The following is a 20,133-nucleotide window of genomic DNA, read 5'->3' as shown; positions in this document are numbered from 1 at the left end:
AGGTACCAATTTCTAACCCACACCTGAAGCATATTTCTGATTTTCTTTTATGTAATTTTTGTGGTGAGAGATACAATTGGTGTAAGAAATTATATTGTACCAATCTTAGTCTGGCATTGATCACTGATGCTACATTCTAACAACATAAATCTGACCAACACTTTTCATCCAACTCCCAACTCTCCCTCGGTCTTTGCAGGCCTGGTTTGGAAGTACAAAGCACATTCTGGATATAAATTTGGGAGAACCTCCCAATTGAAGTAACCCTTTCACCTTGTTCTCTTCAGGTTGGGTCAAGATAGGGCCCCATTTTTCCCTCAGGAAGGATCTTAACTGTAGAAAGAAATGAAGGTTCCATTAAGGAAAGCATATTTATCGTTCAGTTGTTTGAAGGACTTGAGCTGACTATTCTCATAGCAGTCCAAAATAGTTTGGACCCCTTTTAGTGCCAAATATCCAGAATTTTGTTAGCTAAATTCATAGACATCAGTTTGATTAAGGGTGCTTTTAGTAATATTGCAATCTCTTTACCAATATAAATCATTAATTTCCTTCCAGATTTTTACCAGATATTTTAGGGGTTAACTATTCTTTTATTTATTAATTTGGGATTTGTTTTGTAAATGAAGTCTTTCATCACCTCTTCCTCATACTATGTAATCCTATGTTAACTCATTTTGGTGGTTCACCTTCTTCAAATAAAGATGTGAGGAACCTCGACAAGAGCTGCTAAGTAATATATATCCTAAAATCAGGTAATGGGAGCCCCCCAGTTTATAAATCCCACATCAACTTTTCCATGGAGATCCTGGAGACTTTGCCATTTCACAGGAAAGTTCTTATGCTGCCATTTAATATTTAAAAATTGTTCATAGTGATAAATAGGAATGGATTGAAATAAATATTGTAATCTTGGCAACACCTTCATTTTGGTGCAGTTTTCCATCTGTTTAAATTGTCTTTGATTGTTTTTTCAAGGATAGGGTTTCTCAATCATTTCTCAAGGAAACTTCTTCAATATTGGAATTGAACAGCTTCATGCTCATCCACTTTCAGGGCACACATGGACTGTGCAGGTAACAAGTTCAAAGTTACATTTAATATGCAGGTATGATTCTACCAAGGTTCTGTTCAATGTCAGCAACATTTTCTTAATTTTGAACTTCAACCCCTTGCCACGAAAGCTTTTCCCGATTAATGGCACAATAATACGACCTTGCCAAAGAAGGAAAACAAACGACCTGCTAAATTCTGAATGACTAGAAGCAGCAAAGCTCCAAAAGGGGACAAGGATCCACTTACATATTGCAGGCAACAACAACTATTGATAGTGGGTAAAGGAACAGAGGTCTTTTTTTTTGCAGAGGACCTGAATATAAAGGAGAAATTAGGCTGGTTTTAAAAGCTTCAGTCAGACCAGGGTTATACAATTTTTTTAGCTTATGGAACCCTTTTGGGAAGCACTTGGAAATCGCAGAACCCCAATCATCAATTACAGTTTAAAAGTCCTGGTATATACACAAGCATAGTAAGGAAGTAAATAAACTCCCAGTAGCAAATTAACTACCATTCGGGGCCTAGGCTGATCTTTAGTAAGGCCCCCCCAACCTTGCCCTGCCATGGGCCCAGGCTTCCCCCAGCACCTCTTGTTCCCCACTGCAGTCCAGGCTATCAACACCCTCTCATTTCCCATTTTGGGAAATGCTGTCTATATTCCATAAAAATGACTAAAGTTAGTGGAAATTGGATCCAAGTTTTTTGGAGTTTAAGCGGAAGAGTTTAAGAGTTTGTATGGTCTTCGTGTCGGCGTGGGTTTTCCCCAGGGGCTTCGGTTTCCTCCCACTGTTAGAAACATACCAGGGGGTGCAGACTTGTGGGCTGAAATGGCCTGTTACAATGCTATATGTCTAAATTTTAATAAAAATGTTAAATTGAGAGATGGTTTCCAATGGCTGGCAACTTTAAGACAAGAGTGTTTTGTACAAAGAACAAAACGGCCCTTCAGTACTACAATTTGACAACATTCACACTGCCCAAAATGGAAATCTGAAACAAAAATCAGAAAATACTCAAAAACCCAGTTGATGCAACAGCACCTGGAAAAAGAGACAGAATTCAGGACCAAGACCCTTTGCCTATCTGGATAAATTTACACAAATGGCACAAACCTAAAATGATTAATTTTAATACTGAGACTGACAATTTATAAGAACAGTGTTTTATAAGAAACAGTGCAAAGGCAGAAGTATGGATTTGAGTCATACTTCTTGTCTTTATTGAATGATGATATTGCTCAAGGAGGTAAATTGGCCACTTCACGATGATAGAAATATTTCCAATTGCCTGGATATATCAAGCTTCAAAAGCATTAATGGTACTCAACAGCAACGAGAAAAACAATTTGCTCGATGCTCTCCCTTAAAGTTGCACACCAAGTCTTTGGGAATAATTTCATTTTCACTGGTTCGAATAAATGCAATCCTTTCCCCAATCTTCAACTGAAAGCCTGCAGCAGTACAGGCAACAACTCAGCACCAAATTGTCCACAGAATTATGGATGGACAATATATATTCTCCCTGTCACATTGTGAAAATTGAGCAATGAAAAATGAAAAAGTTTGTTTAATCAGCTACCATCACCCTCTCCTAACCATCCATGCCTTCATGGCTTTCAACATCAGTGCTGGAATTTATCTAGGTTTTCTCACAACCATCCTTCCTTATTTTCCAGATCAAAATCTTGTGCTTATTACTGAAGAGGAAAAAGTCATCCTCACAAGAGCTCCATTTCCATGAAATTAAAAATAAACAAATTCTAGCCTTGCAGTAATCACATGTCAATTGAATGAATGAAAAAAAAATCCAAGAGATAAAAGACCAAAATATACAAACAAAATTTTTTTTAAAGTGTAATCTCTAACTGGCAAAATTGGACGATGAAAAATATCAAAATTTTCTTCATAATTATTTTAAATTCCTCCTTACGTCTATTCAATTATGAGTGGTGCCATATAAACAGATTAACAATGAAGGCAACATTATCTTACAAGATGACACACAGGTATATTATACAGTTTCCTTTAAGCACTGTACTTCCAAACAATAGTTTATGATCAATGGTGGAATAATTCACTGATATTTGCTAGTATTTCTTAGGTTTATTCTATAAACATACAGAAGTGTACTTAAGTAATAACAAACACAAAACATGCTGTTAAAATGCCACGAATGCATTCTAATAAATCTCATGTAAAAGCGAAATGCAAAAACATACACGTAATGTACAATTCAGAGATCTCAAAGCAATTAAAATGAACAGGAAATAAACAGAGACTGTGCTATTTAGTCCCTTCTTTCTTTTAAGAACCTTGCATACATTTCATCCTGTCATTTTTCAAAAGATTTCTAGTCATTTTTTTTCATCTAGTTCCAATACTGTCTTTAAAAGCAAATGAACATGGTTAACTGAATAACCTTTCCTTTGCAGTATACTGATGTTTTATGTTAGAAATATAATAGAATGGACCTACAACAAAATGTTACATTATTGTACACTACTCCAACATCAGTGAGATCATTGAAAGAATTGATATTTCATTTAATTTTTTTTTTAATTTAGAGAGACAGTTTGCAAAGCATTTTACAGTCTTCGGACACTCAAATTCTTATCAATGAACACACAGGTCTAAGAATTGCAATGCACATGGCAATCAAGCTCTTCAAAACTAGGAAATACAGTCATGAATGAATTGCATGCTTTCTATATTTGTTATTCTGACCAATATTTAGTACCTGTATCATCAAGTCTGGGAAATGCTGATTTTAACATTAATGTCTCATTTTTGAATGACAATCACCTAGCATTAGAAATAACTATTTGAGTGCTCAGTGAATTAACACGAATGTAGATTTCAAATTTTTTGTGACTTCCAACTTTTGCAGTTTACAGGAATATGATTTTGGAGCCACCAACTGCAGGCAAATCAGTTAGCATACAGACAGCATATGAAATATTCAGTAATTCAGCATATTCAGATTGGCATTGAATGATTAATCTGGACATTGAACCATTTTTTCAAATAATGAAAAAATTGAGTATGTACAACCGAATTGCTATAGATTCCATTTCTCATTTAAAAGGTGGCATTTTCCAGCATACTCTCAGTATTGCACTGCAAGATTGTCAAAGATAACATGTTGAAGTGGAGTTGGCATCTGTCTGAGGCACTAATGCTAAGTTAACAAACTAATCAACAGAACACCAAAAAAAAACCAACATTGCCAAATTGGACTTTGTTCAGTGCCTTGACTACCATATAACCATTTACGGAGCGGAAACAGGCCATGTTGGCCTTTCAAGTCCGCACCGGTTCACTGATTTTGTGCGCCCTCTTCAGGCATTGGTCCCAGTAGATCTTCATTCAATAACGATGGGCGAATTCAATGCAGGTGGAATCAGATAATAGCAAAACTATGAGCAAACAGATTGGCCGTCTGTGTACCAAAAATAGTAAAACTTGACGAAACTGGATTTATTAAGAAAAGACAAACAATGGACAATATCTCGAAGTTCATTAACTTAATCCATGCAGTACAAGGATATCATCTATTACACGTCTCTTCTTAGTGTGATCAATTATTGTATTCAAGACAAACGTGTACTTACTCTTTCCAATATCATTATCCTATGTTTTTCCTCTGTCATGTGAATTGCTTCACTAGAATAAAGTAAATAGATACTTAATTAGGGCATTGAAAAGTACAAATATTTCAATGTTATCACCATCCAAAACATTTTAGAATTCCACACAAACTCTAATCCCCAAAAAATATATTGTTCAATTGAAAACAAATTTACCATTGTCAACAAGAATCATAAATTCATGACAAGTTTGGGGATGGCAGGGGAAAGATGAAAAGATCTAGGAGGGAGGGAAGTAGAAAAAAGTGAAACAAAATTTAGATAAGTTTAGCGATTTAAAGCAAAAAAAAACTCAATTAGCTACTTGATCCATGGAAGATAAAGGTAAATTATATAATCTGAAATATTAATGCAATGAACAAAGCTAATTTGAGGAAAACAAAATAGAAGGCATAGCCAAAGATGATATAGCTGAATGTACCAAGTTTTAAAAAATGGTGAATGGTCCAAACAGAGATGAAACTATTGTGATTATAGATTAAATTTAGTGTATCATACACCTTAAAATTTAGAAAGGCTAAACAAAACTAGTGACTTAGTCTGCTGATACACAATGTATTGAAAGGATAGGCAAGTAAGCAGAGGGAGTGTGACAGTTGTGTTGGTAAGGAACAAGTGGCGCTGTTGGTATGTAGGAAACGTGTCTTCCCTACCTGTCCAGAATGTGTGTATTACGGGTGGTCACATGTCCTCCCTGTCTGGAACTTATTCAGAAGTCACATCACCTGTCAATCTAGGTTGATATCAGGCCACCCATTAGTGCACACCTTGTCGTTGGCTACTTTAAAATCACCTAAGGCCATTATTAGTTAGGAGCACAGATTAGCACTGTCTAGGACACCAACGCACAGCACAATCTCTCTCTCTGCCTCTTGGTCCAGGGCAGACACTGCTCCATGCCAGGTCACTACTGTGGACATCACAGGGTTCTGGGTAAGGTGTGTACTACGTTGAAGCTGAGCCATAGTAATGTGATAGATCAGTACTTGCAGTAGAGTCGCACCCCTGTTGATAGGAAACTGGGAGCGTGTGTAAGAGTCCCTGTTTATAGTGTATGAGTGGATTCAAATATAGGTTTACCATTGTCTGAATCTTACTGAAGTGAGGTGAATGTCTGTATCATTGCTTAAGTGAATTAGTAATCGAGCACCCTGTTGTGAGAATGAAAAAAATTGGTGGCTGCTTTCCGAGCTTTATTCAACTTAATTGTTTAGTTATTTAGACTTAAGAATTAGTTAGAATTTAGAATTATTTAGAACAATTAAGAATAACTGTAATATTACATTCTTCCCTCCTAAAAAAATACACTCGCAGCACCAAGCAACACTTTACAGGACTAGTCCCCTCCATATTGATTGGAAGGATCTAGACACATGATCAGATCTCCTTCGTTCTTGTGGAGCTATGGTTTCATCATTATTCACACCATCCCATGTCATTTATTCCTCCTCCTCCAGTATTGGTACCACCAGATTTCTTTCATCTTGTTCCATAATAGGAGATGTGGGGATTGCCAGGGCTTCTGGACAAGGTCCCAAATCACAAACAGACAAGTTGACTCCCATCCATCTGGGTACCTAAGTTTGCATATGTTAGATTACTGTCAAGGAGTTCAACTTGATCTCTAGTGGTTCGTTTTTGTTACTCCTCACAAACCTTCTTAGTAGTATGGGTAAAGGGGTCATTAGCCAAGAGGGCAGCAAATTTCCATGGGATGAACGGCATTGGAATGCAAAAGAACATTCATTGGGGTGTTTTATTTATTGATGTACATGACAGCCATCTTTAGGAGTGTTGTACCTTAGGAAGCACCAGTTCCCAATGTTTCTCGGGCAGGTTATGTGATCTAAGGGCCAAATGGACTGCCTTCCATATGATGCCATTGAACCTCTTTACCTGGCCATTTCCGATTGGGTGGTATGGGGTAGCATGACTTGTGGCAACCTTCTTCTGGGAGAGATAATCCTTCAGATCTTTAGACATGAAGGAGGTGCCTCAATCAGAGTGTATTTAATTTGGCATTCCGCAAAGGCTAAATAGCAGATCCAGGCATCTGATCACTGTTGTAGCATGCATAATGGGATATGGAAAGGCAAAGGGGATACGCAAGTATTCATCAACTACTAAGTAGATATGGGTTATGTGAAGCTGTAGGCAAGGGTCTCTTGAAATCAATACTAAGCCATAGATTTTGTTGCTTTGACAAGAGTCTCTCTTGGTGGGTGGTAGATCTGAGGCTTTAGTTCAGCACTTGTGCATGAAGCACAAGTCTTCTTGACATCTTCTGTAGAAAAGGGGAGATTCTTTGCTCTAACAAAATGCAGCAGCCAAGTTATTCCTGGATGTCCACTGTGAATGTCATCAAGTGTGAAATTAGTAAAGGCTGAACAAGTGTACACATGACTAAATGCATCAGGGAATACATTCTCTTTCGCAGAATGGTACTTTATTGTGTAACTAAATGCTGCAACATCCAGCCACCATTCTTGAAACTTTGCATTCTTTATCTTTGTACGCTCTTTACTGTCAAACTTAAAGGCCGCTGACCTCTGATCAGTAACCAAGCTAAAGTGGCGCTGTACCAGGCAGTCGCTCCATTTGTGCATTGCCTTAATGATGGCAGTTCTTTCTCTACAATGTGGTTATGCAAATCACTTCCTTGTAGCGTCTTTGGCATGAATACGACAGGCCGTCCTCTTTGCTTAAGGACAGAAGAAATAGTCACATCAGATGTGTCACACTTTACCTCAAAGGGCAAGTTTTCATGAACTGAGTGCAGAGTGGCTTTCAGACATTCATGGTCTTTTCCTCCATTGGAAACTTCTCTGCATTTACCATCAGTTGAATCTTGTTAGAAAACCCATGAATCCATTTGGCATAATAAGCAAACATCCTGAGTACCCTTTTTAAGGATCGCATATGTTATGGCAGAGGAAGCTCTTGTAGTGGGCAGTCTCTCAGGATCTGGCTTGATGATACCAATCTCCACACAGAATCGAAAGACATTAATGGAATTCACAGACTCCACAGTCTTTGAATCATCAAGTGTTTGGTGCCCCTGACTGATGGTCATTAGAAATTATTTTTCATTTTGATCATGTCCATCTTGAGTATGTCCAGCAACAGTGATATTATCAAGGTAAGGGAAGGCACCTTGCAGTTTTTCTTCTCAAACTAACTTATCCATAGCTTGCAGGAAGGTGGCTACCCCATTTGTGACTCCAAATGGGATCCTACAAAATTGGTATAAATGTCCATTGGCTTCAAAACCCATATACTTCTTTTCTGACTCCTTCAGTGACTTAGTGGTAGGTACTTTTCAGGGCAAAGTTAGAGAACACACTACCTCATCAATTTTTGGCAAGGAGTAAGCATCCAATTCCATGTATTGATTGATTGATTGTCTGTGAATAATCCACACACAATTTCTTCCTTGTGTCAGTGGGTAGGATCCTTTACCACTACGACTTGGGGTTGCCATGGTGATACGTGCATCTCAATTATGCCTTCTGAAAGTAAATGGTGAATTTCCTCTGCAATGAAGTCCTGATCATCTTTGCTAAAGCATCTGGATTTGGCAGCAATTGGTTTACAGCTTGGTGATAAGTTTGGAAAAAGAGATGGCTCTTCTATTTTTGCTGCTGTCAGTGTACAGTAATGATCAGCACCATTCACCGTTAGCTCAGACAAGGGTCCTCTGTATTCAAAGTTCACATTCAGATAATGACGCTGGAATTCCTGCTCAAGTGTTAAGTCAGAACACAGGTCCTTCGATACACCAAGTCGTGTGGCAGCACATGATTGGCTAATAAGACCAAGAGTTAGGTCAACAACAACATATCCTTGGGAACTAGTATTTAAAGTTTTCTGAGCCATAGTGATGTCTTTATTGGATGGACGAATCTTTAGTTCCCATGTGATTTTCTTGCTAATGTAACTTTCAGTGTTGCATGAATCCAATACTTAGCCTTTTATTAATCACAAAGGTTGTGGTTTGAGCAAGTCCTTGTGGCACGTTACTAAGTGTAGCCAGTACCTGAGAACTGACCACTGTTGCCACCGAGCTTGGTGAGGCCTTGGATTTGCGCACCCAGGGATAATGTCCCTTCTTGTTATTAAAAATAGCCTCATGGGCTGGACAGTTATCCATGAATGTTAAGAGAAATCACAGAAGAAACATGTTTGTTTTGTATTGCAAGTGGCAGCCACAGTTGGCTTCTCAAGAGAAACCGGAAGGTTAACAGGCAGTCCTACTGAAGAATCCTTCTCACGTACCTGTGATGGTTCAGGGTTCACTACTGCAGCTGTATGGGCCACCAGGGTAACGTAATACGCAGAAGCTTGGTTATAAGCAGTCTGTAAGTCCAGTGTTTTGTTTTCTAAGAGATCCTGGTGCATTAATGGCGAGTTAATGCCAGCGATGAATGTGTCATGCATTGCCTGTTTCCTCATTGCTCTGCACTGTGATCTCAAAAAATTACAGTTTCTCTTTAATATTTCCAATTACCTGAAGAAATTATTTAATGAATCTCATGGGTTCTGCCTCCTGGTAACCAGTAAATATCAGGCAAAAACATCAATAGGAGTCTTCACATACAAACTGTCCAGCTTTGAGATAGCTGAGTCAAACTTTTCACATCCTTCTACATATTTGAAATACAGGTACACAATCCTTTATCTGGAATCCTTGGGGCACAGTGTGTTCCGAATTTTGGATTATTCTGGATTTCAGAACAAAAGCCAGCTGCCCCAGATTTAAGCCCACCAAATTGTGCTGCCACATCCACCCCCTTCCAGTCATGCTGTTGTCTCTCTCCACCCCGCCCGCCCGAGTCGCGCTGCTGTCTCTCCCCTTCACCCACCTGAGTCGTGATGCCGTCTTCCCCCCTCGGCTGCCCGAGTAATGCTGCCATCTGTCTCCCTCCTCGCCTGCCTGAGACGTGCTGCCATCTGTCTCCCTCCTCGCCCGCCCAAGTTGCGCTCCAGTCTCTCTCCCCTCACCTCCGCCCAACTTAGTCGTGTGTGTGTGTGTGTGTGTGTGTGTGTGTGTGTGTGTGTGTGTGTGTGTGCGTGCTGCTGTACAAGCACCAGGAAAAAAAAAATGCCGGTTTTCGGAGCTTTCCGGATTTTAGATCTCCGGATAAAGGATTGTGCGCGGAACGTCCCCACACTGATCCCGCTGCCCCACTTCCTCCCCACTCACGAATTCAGTCTCCAGACTGTGGGGAGGCTGGCGCGGGACGTCCCCACACTGATCCCGCTGCCCCGCTCTGTCCCCACTCATGGGGCTGGAGCGGCCGGCGGGGGAGTACGGGGGCTGGAGCGGCCGGTGGGGGAGTACGGGGGCTGGAGCGGCTGGAGGGGGAGTACGGGGGCTGGAGCGGCTGGCGGGGGAGTACGGGGTTGGAGCGGCCGGTGGGGGAGTACGGGGGCTGGAGCGGCCGGCGGGGGAGTATGGGGGGCTGGAGCGGCCGGTGGGGGAGTACGGGGGCTGGAGCGGCCGGCGGGGGAGTATGGGGGGCTGAAGTGGTCTGGGGGGGGGGGGATGGAGGCTGGAGCACCAGTGGGGGAGAAGGAGACTGGAGTGGCAAGTGGGGGAGAAGGAGGTGCCCGAGTCGGGTACCGGCATTGTTTCGGCCAGCCCCATTCTCCCTCGCCGGCCGCTCCAGCTCCCTTCACCCCACTCCCGAAATCAGTCACTGGCCAGCTGACTGGGAAGGACACTGTGCTGCGGGGATTATCCCTCTCGGAGGTTACCAAACTCGCCTTGCAGGCGCCTCCTGTACATTCACATGGCCTTCCCAAAGTCGCATTTTACCAAAACATGCGGCTTTACAAGTGGGTCAATTGGCCACCTGAAAGTTCTTAATCTCATCGCTCCTTGGCAGCTCTCAGTGAGCTGGGGTTGATGTCTAAGTACTTGGACCATCTCCATGCTTGACAATTGAGTAAATTGTTGTGAGAATGAAAAAAACTTGGTGGCTGCTTTCCAAGCTTTACTCAACTTAATTGTATAGTTAGTTAGAATTCCAGTTAGAATTTAGAAAAGTTAAGAATGACTTTGTAACATTCTCCCATTTGTTTCCTGTGCGTTAATAAAAGTTACATTGTATCCGGACTCGTCTCTGTGAACGCACCAAACCTGATACTCTTCCCAACACAACATATAGGATCAAATATATATGTTTAATATATATATATATATATATATGTTTAAAAATAATATATATAAATATTATATATTATCTTTGGCTTGGCTTCGCGGACGAAGATTTATGGAGGGGGTAAAAAAGTCCACGTCAGCTGCAGGCTCGTTTGTGGCTGACCAGTCCGATGCGGGACAGGCAGACACGATTGCAGCGGTTGCAAGGGAAAATTGGTTGGTTGGGGTTGGGTGTTGGGTTTTTCCTCCTTTGCCTTTTGTCAGTGAGGTGGGCTCTGCGGTCTTCTTCAAAGGAGGCTGCTGCCCGCCAAACTGTGAGGCGCCAAGATGCACGGTTTGAGGCGTTATCAGCCCACTGGCGGTGGTCAATGTGGCAGGCACCAAGAGATTTCTTTAGGCAGTCCTTGTACCTTTTCTTTGGTGCACCTCTGTCACGGTGGCCAGTGGAGAGCTCGCCATATAATACGATCTTGGGAAGGCGATGGTCCTCCATTCTGGAGACGTGACCCATCCAGCGCAGCTGGATCTTCAGCAGCGTGGACTCGATGCTGTCGACCTCTGCCATCTTGAGTACCTCGACGTTAGGGGTGTGAGCGCTCCAATGGATGTTGAGGATGGAGCGGAGACAACGCTGGTGGAAGCGTTCTAGGAGCCGTAGGTGGTGCCGGTAGAGGACCCATGATTCGGAGCCGAACAGGAGTGTGGGTATGACAACGGCTCTGTATACGCTTATCTTTGTGAGGTTTTTCAGTTGGTTGTTTTTCCAGACTCTTTTGTGTAGTCTTCCAAAGGCGCTATTTGCCTTGGCGAGTCTGTTGTCTATCTCATTGTCGATCCTTGCATCTGATGAAATGGTGCAGCCGAGATAGGTAAACTGGTTGACCGTTTTGAGTTTTGTGTGCCCGATGGAGATGTGGGGGGGCTGGTAGTCATGGTGGGGAGCTGGCTGATGGAGGACCTCAGTTTTCTTCAGGCTGACTTCCAGGCCAAACATTTTGGCAGTTTCCGCAAAGCAGGACGTCAAGCGCTGAAGAGCTGGCTCTGAATGGGCAACTAAAGCGGCATCATCTGCAAAGAGTAGTTCACGGACAAGTTTCTCTTGTGTCTTGGTGTGAGCTTGCAGGCGCCTCAGATTGAAGAGACTGCCATCCGTGCGGTATATATATATATATATATATTATATATATTATATATATATATATTTATTATATATATCATTGTGAGTTAAGAAATGATGGGGATAAAAAAAACCAGTTAGCCATTATATACAGACCTCCATAACTAGGATGTGGACAACAAATTGCAACAGCAAATAGAAAAAGTGCGTCAGAAGGGCAATGTTATGGGAGTCATGGAGAATTTCACAAGCAAATAGACCGGGAAAACTAGGATGGGGCTTGATCTCAAGAGAGAATTTATAGAATGCTTACAAGATGGCTTCTTAGAACAACTCAAGGCTGAACTGACCAGAAAAATGGCAATCTGGATTGGGTATTGTGTTATGAACCAGAGTTGATAAGGAAGGTGAAGGGAAGGGAATCCTTAGGAGGCAGTGATCATAACAGAAATTACCCTAAAGTTTGAGAGGGAGAAACTAAAATCAGAGATGTTATTATGCCAGTGGAATAAAGGAGACGATGGAGGCATGAGAGAGGAACTGGAAAAAGTTAATAGGTAAGGCACACTAGCAGGGAGGATGGTGGAGCAGCAACGATTGGCGTTTCTACAAGAAATAAGCGAAGCGCAGGACAGATATATTAAAAAAAAATTGAATGAAAAATGACAACTATGGCTGATAAGAGAAGTAAAGGACAAAGTAAAGACAACAGAAAGAGCATACAAGCAAAATTCAGTGGGAAGAAAGCATCTAAGAAGGTCACTGGGAAGGAAAAGATGAACTTTGAAAAGAGGATGAGAAATGTATACTAAATTTTTTTAAAATGTATGTTTAGATTAAATAGAGGCAAGAAAAGAGAAAAGTGATAGAAAATGACACTGGAAGAATTATAATGGGAGACATGGAGATGGCAGAGAAACTGAATGAGTATTTTGCATTAGTTTTTACTATGGAAGACATTAACAGTTAACTGGACTGTCAAGGTTGCCAGGAAAGAGAGGGGAGTGGAGTCACGATCACCAGAGAGAATATGCTTGGAAAGCTGAAAGGGCTAAGGGTAGATAAGTCTCCCAGACCAGATGGAATGCACCCTTGGGTTCTGAAAGAAGTAGCTTTAAAGATTATGGAGGCACCAGTATCAATCTTCAAAGACTCAATAGATCCTGGCATGGTTCCAGAGGAGTGGAAAGTTGTAAAGGTCACTCTGCTATTTAAAAAAGGAGGGAGGCAGCAGGAAGGAAATTATAGACTTGTTAGCCTAACGTCGATGGCTGGGAAGCTGTTAGAGTCAATAATCAAGGATGAGGTTACAGAGTACTTGGAGATACATGACAAGATAAGCCAGAGGCAGCATAGATTCTTTAGGGTAAAATCTTACATGACAAAACCATTGCATTTTTTTTGATGAAACCATAAGCAGGCAGGCAAAGGACATGCAGATGATGTATTTTTGTGCATTCAAAAGGCCTTTGACAAGGTTCCACACATCGGACTGCTTCACAAAATGAAAGACCATGGAATTGCAAGAAAGAGAGCACAATGGGTAGAGCATTGGCTGATCGGCAGGAAACAGTAGGAATAAAAGAATCCTATTCTGGTTGGTTACTAGTGGTGAACCGCAGCGGTCAGGATTGGGGCCACTTTTGAAAAAAATGTTGTATGTTAATGATTTGGATTGTGAAAATAAATGGCTTTGTGCCTAGGTTTGCAGATGGTACAAAGATAGGTGGAGAAGCAGGTAGGAGGTGGAAAAAGAGAGCTGCAGAGAGACCCATGTACTATCCCACCAAGGCTGCCCTTAAATTGGAGGAACAACATCTGATTTTCCATTTCGGCACTTTCTAGTCAGATGGCATTAATCTCAATTTCTCCAAATTCTGTTAATCTACTTTCTCCCAACCTCTTCCCTTCCAGTTCTCCTTCCACTCCCACCTTTCTCCCTTCCAACTCTCCTCCCACACTCCCACTTGCTTCTGCATTCCCTCCCTTCCTTCTCCAATTATTGCCTCCTGCCTTTCCAACCATGCTTCTCCCTACTCTTAGGACACCTGCCAACATTTTTCCTTACCATGATAAAGGGCTCAAGCCCAAAACATTGGTTATATATTTTTACCTTTGCTTTATAAAGGACACAGTTTGACCTGGTGAGTTTCTCCAGCATTGTGCTTTTAATTAGGAGTCCTTGCGCAGGATACCCTAAAGTTTAGCCTCCATGTTGAGTCGATGGTGAAGAAGAAACATTTGTTAGCTCTTGGACTGAACACTTTGGAGTTCAAAAGAATGAGTGGGGAATTTATAGAAGCATTTTGAATGTTTAAAAACCTGGACAGAGTAGATGTGGCAATGTTGTTTCCCATAGTAGGGGAAAATCAAGGACATGATGGCACAATTTCAGGATTGAAGGGTTCCCATTTAAAACAGGGAGTGGTGAACCTCTGGAATTTGCTGCCATGGGGAGCTGTGGAGGCCAGGTAGTTGTGTATATTTAAGGCAGAGATTGACATGTATCTCAAGAGTCATGGTATTAAAAGTCAGGTGAAGAGGCTAGAGAATGGGGCTGAATGGGAGAATGGATCAGCTTCTGATGGATTGGCTGGCCAAACAGCCTACTTCTGCTCCTATATCACATGGTCTCTAATGGGAAACAATATACCCAAAGCACTGACTGAAGGATTCCCCTCACAGTAACATCACAAATACAAAAAAACTTAAAATTGAGAAATGACCGGCTTGTAGAATGGACAATCAAATTGACAAAAGTACTTTGCAGAAGAATTTATCAAGTATATTCAGCTCATGCTCTGTTAAGTTCCAAAACCAAATGTTTTAAAATAATTATTCAATTTCTTAAATGCACGCTCCTGATGTTCAAAATTTCGATGTGATCCACCATTTCTTTTTTAAAAGGTTGTAAGATATTATCAGATGAAAATACTTGCTATTCTTGAAACCATCACAATTTATGGATTTAGAAATGTTTAAGAAGCAGAATCAAATGATCAACAGTAGTTTGAGAGAAGACATTAGAAGGAAATATTTGAAGATTCTAAAGCTTTAAAGAGCTACAAGAACAAATGTGGGCTTCATTGACACAGATATTATAGTTGGGAATAAAGAGGCCTAAGCATTAAATGGGTGGCACAGTTTGCATAGTGATTAGTGCAATGCATTTACAGTGCCAATGAATGGGATCTGACCTGGGTTCTAATCCTGTGCTGTCTGTAAGGAGTTGGTACATTCCCCCTGTGTCTGTGTGGGTTTTCTCTGGGGGCTCTGGTTTCCTCCCACCCTTCAAAAAAATGTACCAGAGTGTACGTTAATGGGGTGTAAAATGGCAGCAAGGACTCATAGGGCCGAATTGGCCTGTAACAGTGCTGTATGGCTGATTTAAATTTTAAAAACTTTAAAATGATCTTAACTGCTGAAGTCACAATAAATATAGCCGAAATGAAGAACAAATTCATTACTATCAATCATTGGAATGAACTGGAGAATATAAGAAAATCAAGACTGCTCAAGTTCTTTGGACCTGATAACCTTGATGGCAGAATTTAAAAAGATCTGGTTTCAGGGATTACGGATGCATTTGTGGTGATTTTCGAATGAATGCACTTCTGGAACAGGTCAGAGAATACCAAATGTAACAGTCATTTAGGAAAGGGGGGAAATAAAGCAGACTGCAGATTTGTTGGCCCAACTGCTTTGCCTCATTTCAAAATGAAATGTACTGCCAGTGTTCTGAAAAATATATTATTGGCAGTCAATACATTTGATGAACAGAAAATGTTTGTTAAATAGAAGAGCAGAATGACATTTTAATTTAGAAGAGAAGATTCCGCCCATCTTTTGAATGATGGAATTCACCAATCAATACTCATGGTTGTAACTATTTAAGAATGGCAGGCTGAGAAAAGGAAGCCCTTTATTTGTTTAGAAATTATTGAATAAAAAAATGGCTATCAAGACTTTTTCCAAAAGTCTTATTTTCTCAGGCAATTTTCAACAAATTAAAAATTAACAAGACACATCAAGTCTTAAAATGCCTGGGAACAAGTAATTACTTGTTTCCAGACTGTTGCCTAATGAATTTACTCTTGGGCAAGTTAGTGAAAAAATATGTTCCTGGTGATAGACTGGTGTTACAGGGACACTATCACACCTCGGAGGCAGGAGGAGGGTAGATAGGTGACAGTCAGGAGAGAAATGCAACAGGCAGGCAGTGCAGAGCACCCCTGTGACCATCTCCCTCAATAACAAGTATACTTTTTTGGGGTGGGGGGGGGGGAATGGAACCTACCAGGGACAAGCCACGGAGATCAGGTCTCTGGCACGGAGTCTGGTCCTGAGGCCAAGAAGGGAGTGGAGGAGAAGCAGCAAGCTGTAGTGATATGGGATTCCATAGTTAGGGGGACAGATAATAAATTCTGTGGAAGAGATTGAGTATCCTGGATGGTATGTTGCCTCCCAGGTGCTAGGTTCCGAGATATCTCAGATCAAGTTCACGATATTCTCAGGAGGGAGGGTGAGCAGCCAGATGTCATAATCCATGTAGGGATCAATGACGTGGGTAGGAAGGGAGATCCTATAAGGAGAATTCAGGGAATTAGGCGCCAAGTTGAAAGACAGACAAGTTTAGACTGTGCATTGGCATGTGAAATTATGACATTGTGGCCATTAGTGAAACTTGGTTGCAGGAGGGGCAGGACTGACAGCTCAATGATGTGGGCTTTCGTTGCTTTAGACATGATAGAACGGGAGGGGATGAAGGGGGGAGGAGTGGCATTGCTCATCAGGGAAAATATCACAGCTGTGCCCAGGCAGGACAGACCAGAGGATTCATCTACTGAGGCTTTATGGGTGGAGCTAAGGAATGGGAAAGGTATGACCACACTCATTGAGTTGTATTTAAAGACCACCCAATGGTCAACGAGAATTGGAGAAGCAAATCTGTAGTGAGATAGCAGACAGCTGCAGGAAGCATAAGCTTGTGATAGTAGGAGATTTTTAAACTTTCCACATATTGACTGGGACTCCCAAACTGTAAAAGAGCTGGATGGCTTGGAGTTTGTCAAATGTGTTCAGGTAAATTTTCTAAGTCAATATTTTCAGTAACAACTAGAGAGAGTGCAATACTGGATCTCCTATTTGGAAATGAGACAAGACATGTGACAAAGGAACATTTTGGGATCCAGTGTTCATAATGCCTTTAGTTTAAAGTTAATTATGAAGAAGGATACATCAGGCCTCAGGTTGAGATTCTAAATTGGAGAAAGGCCATTTTTGAGGAAATGTGAAAGGACCTAGAATGAGTGGATTAGGATAAATTGTTCTTTGGCAAGGATATGTGAGGTAAGTGGAGGACCTTCAAAATGGAAATTTTGAGAGTACAGAGTTTGTATGTTCTGTCAGTATCAAAGGCAAGGTTAGAAGGCACAGGGAACATTGGTTTTCGAGGGATATTGTAGATCTGGTTCAGAAGAGAGAGAGAGAGAGATATCTCTGAAAACAGGTATGGGCAACATGAAGCAAATGAGGTACTTGAGGTGTATAAAAAATGCAAGGAAAACCTCAAGAAAGAAATAAGGAGGGCAAAAAAAAGAGGTTGCTTTGGCAGACAATATGAAGAGAAACCCAAAGGATTTCTACAGGTATATTAAGAGCAAAAGGATAATAAGGGACAAAATTGGTCCACTTGAAGATCAGAGTTGTTGGCTTTGTATGAAACCAAAAGACATGTTCTCTTTTCCACACCAGCATTCACTCAGAAAAAGGGAGAGTTGTGGGAAGTAAGGAAAACAAGCAGTGAAGTCATGGAACCTATACAGATTAAAGAGAAGGAGCTGTCTTAAAACAAATAAGGATGAATAAATCCCCAAGGCTTGACAAGATATTCCCTCACACCTTGAGGGAGGCTAGTGTAGAAATTGTAAGGGTTCTGGCAGAAATATTTAAAATGTCCTTAACCACAGTTGTGGTGCCAGAGGATTGGAGGGTAGCTCATGCTTTTCCATTGAAGATACCAAAAGTAACCCTGGAAATTATAGGCCAGTGAGCCTGTCATCAGTAGTAGATAAATTATTGAAAGGTGTTCTGAGATCAGATATACAATTTCAGTGAAACCTCATTAGAACGCAATTCATTAATCCGCAGAATCGCTTATAGTGCGGGTGTCTGTTGACCCCAAACTGCTAAGGGGCGGGCTGATGACAGTCAGCCGGCAACCAAACTCCCCGCGCCTGACAACCCCCATCCCCTGCTCCGACGTCCCGCGACTCAGCTATAACGCAGTATGAAATCTTGGACCCAAACTACCGCGTAATAATGAGGTTTTACTGTATTTGGATAACCATGGACTGATTAGGGATAGTCAGTATGGTTTTGTGGGTGGTAGGTCATGTTTAACCAATCTTATAGAGTTTTTCTAGGAGGTTACCAGGAAAGTGGATGAAGGAAAGGCTGTCATTATTGTCTATATGGACTTTCGGAAGGCCTTTGACAAGGTCCCACATGGGACATTAGTCGGGAAGGTTCAGACGCTAGGTGTTCATGGTTAAGTAGTGAAATAGATTCGACAATGGCTAGATGGGAGAAGCCAGAGAGTAGTATTGAATGATTGGTTCTCAGACTGGAGGCTTGACTAGCGGTATGCCTCAGGAATTGGTACTAAGACCACTGTTGTTTGTCATCTATAGCAATAATCTGGATGATAATGTGAAAAATTGGATCAGCAAGTTTGCAGATGACAATAAGATCAGAAGTGTTGTGGACAGCGAAGAAGGTTTTCAAAGCTTGCAGAGAGATTTGGACCAACTAGAAAAATGGCAGATGGAATTTAATGCAGACAAGTGTGAGGTATTGCAATTTGGAAGGACAAACTAAGAAAGGACGTACACAGTAAATGGTCTGGCATCAAGGAGTACAGTAGAACAGAGGGATCTGGGAATACAGATACATAATCCCTGAAAGTGACATCACAGGTGAATAGGGTTGTTAAGAAAGCTTTTGGCATATTAGCCTTCATAAATCAAAATACTAAGTACAGCAGTTGGGATGTTTTGTTGAATTTGTACAAGACATTGATGAGGCCAAATTTGGAGTACTATATTGTGTGTAGTTTTGGTCACCTAACTACAGGAAAGATATCAATAAGGTTGAAAGAGTGTAGAGAATATTTACTAGGATGTTGCCCGAACATCAGAAACTGAGTTACAGGGAAAGGTTAAAGAGGTTAGGACTTTATTCCCTGGAGCAAAGAAGAATGAGGGGACATTTGATAGAGGTATTTAAAATTATTAGGGGGATAGACAGTAAATGTAGATAGGCTTTTTCCACTGAGTGTAGGTGAGATACAAACCAGCGGTCATGGGTTCAGATTGAAAAGGGAAAAAATCTAGGAGGAGCATGAGGGTGAACTTCACACAAAGAGTGGTGGGGTGTGGTACAAGCTTCCAACTGAACTGGTGAATGCGGGCTCAATTTTAACATTTAAGAGGAATTTGGACAGGTACATGGATGAGAGAGGAATGTAAGGATATGGATTGGATGCAGGTCAGTGGGACTAGGCAAAAAAAAATAATGGTTCAGCACAGACTAGAAGGGCCGAAGAGGCCTGTTTCTGAACTATAATGTTCTATGGTACATAGAAGTTAATAACTTCCCATAAAACTTAATTCAAGTATACAACCCAAACATAAATGAAGAGGAATTTGCACTGGTGAAAATATCTAATTAATGATTTCATGTCATGAAAGCAGGCTTTTATTCAAATCAAAATAAATGAAATCAACTGCTTATTATACAGATAAATTAAAAGAAAAAAGTTTGCCAATTGTCTACTTACTGTACAGTCATGGTGCTTGCCTCCATGGCAGAGTCAATTCTTCCATCATCTCCAATGGCAGTAACAGATGCTAATCTTTCTGAATCAAATGGCGGCACATCAGGCCCAGAGACAGTAGAAGCCTCAGCTCCAGAAGGTCCAGGAGATGAAAAGCCAGAGCAAACAAGTACAGTACTCCGCAATCGGTTGAATTCTTCATCAAGTTTTTTCTTTTCTTGTAACAGAATGGCTCTGTCTGCAGACAGGGTTTCTATCAAAACTGAACAGAAGATAAACGATAATGGAGATAGAATTTTCTGAATAACAAACAC

General features: G+C 41.1%; 1 protein-coding gene across 3 annotated transcripts in view; it reads right to left on the bottom strand.

Moving 5' to 3' along the window:
* The window catches only part of rb1cc1 (RB1-inducible coiled-coil 1), a 168,746-nt gene that overhangs the window by 46,484 nt on the left and 102,129 nt on the right, over nt 1–20,133 (bottom strand). For 2 of the 3 annotated variants that reach the window (XM_069921504.1, XM_069921503.1), the window contains exons 17-18: nt 19,823–20,081; nt 4,667–4,718 (exon numbers count right to left, since the gene is read on the bottom strand). In XM_069921504.1, coding sequence (XP_069777605.1) covers nt 4,667–4,718; nt 19,823–20,081 — 311 coding nt within the window. Of the gene's footprint in view, nt 1–4,666; nt 4,719–15,179; nt 15,272–19,822; nt 20,082–20,133 lie in introns of those variants that run through there. The other variant, XM_069921505.1, reaches the window with a different exon arrangement.

Source organism: Narcine bancroftii, chromosome 2 (genome assembly GCF_036971445.1).
Source record: "Narcine bancroftii isolate sNarBan1 chromosome 2, sNarBan1.hap1, whole genome shotgun sequence".
Classification (NCBI taxonomy): Eukaryota; Metazoa; Chordata; class Chondrichthyes; order Torpediniformes; family Narcinidae; genus Narcine; species Narcine bancroftii.
This window is presented reverse-complemented; position numbering and strand designations above follow the sequence as displayed.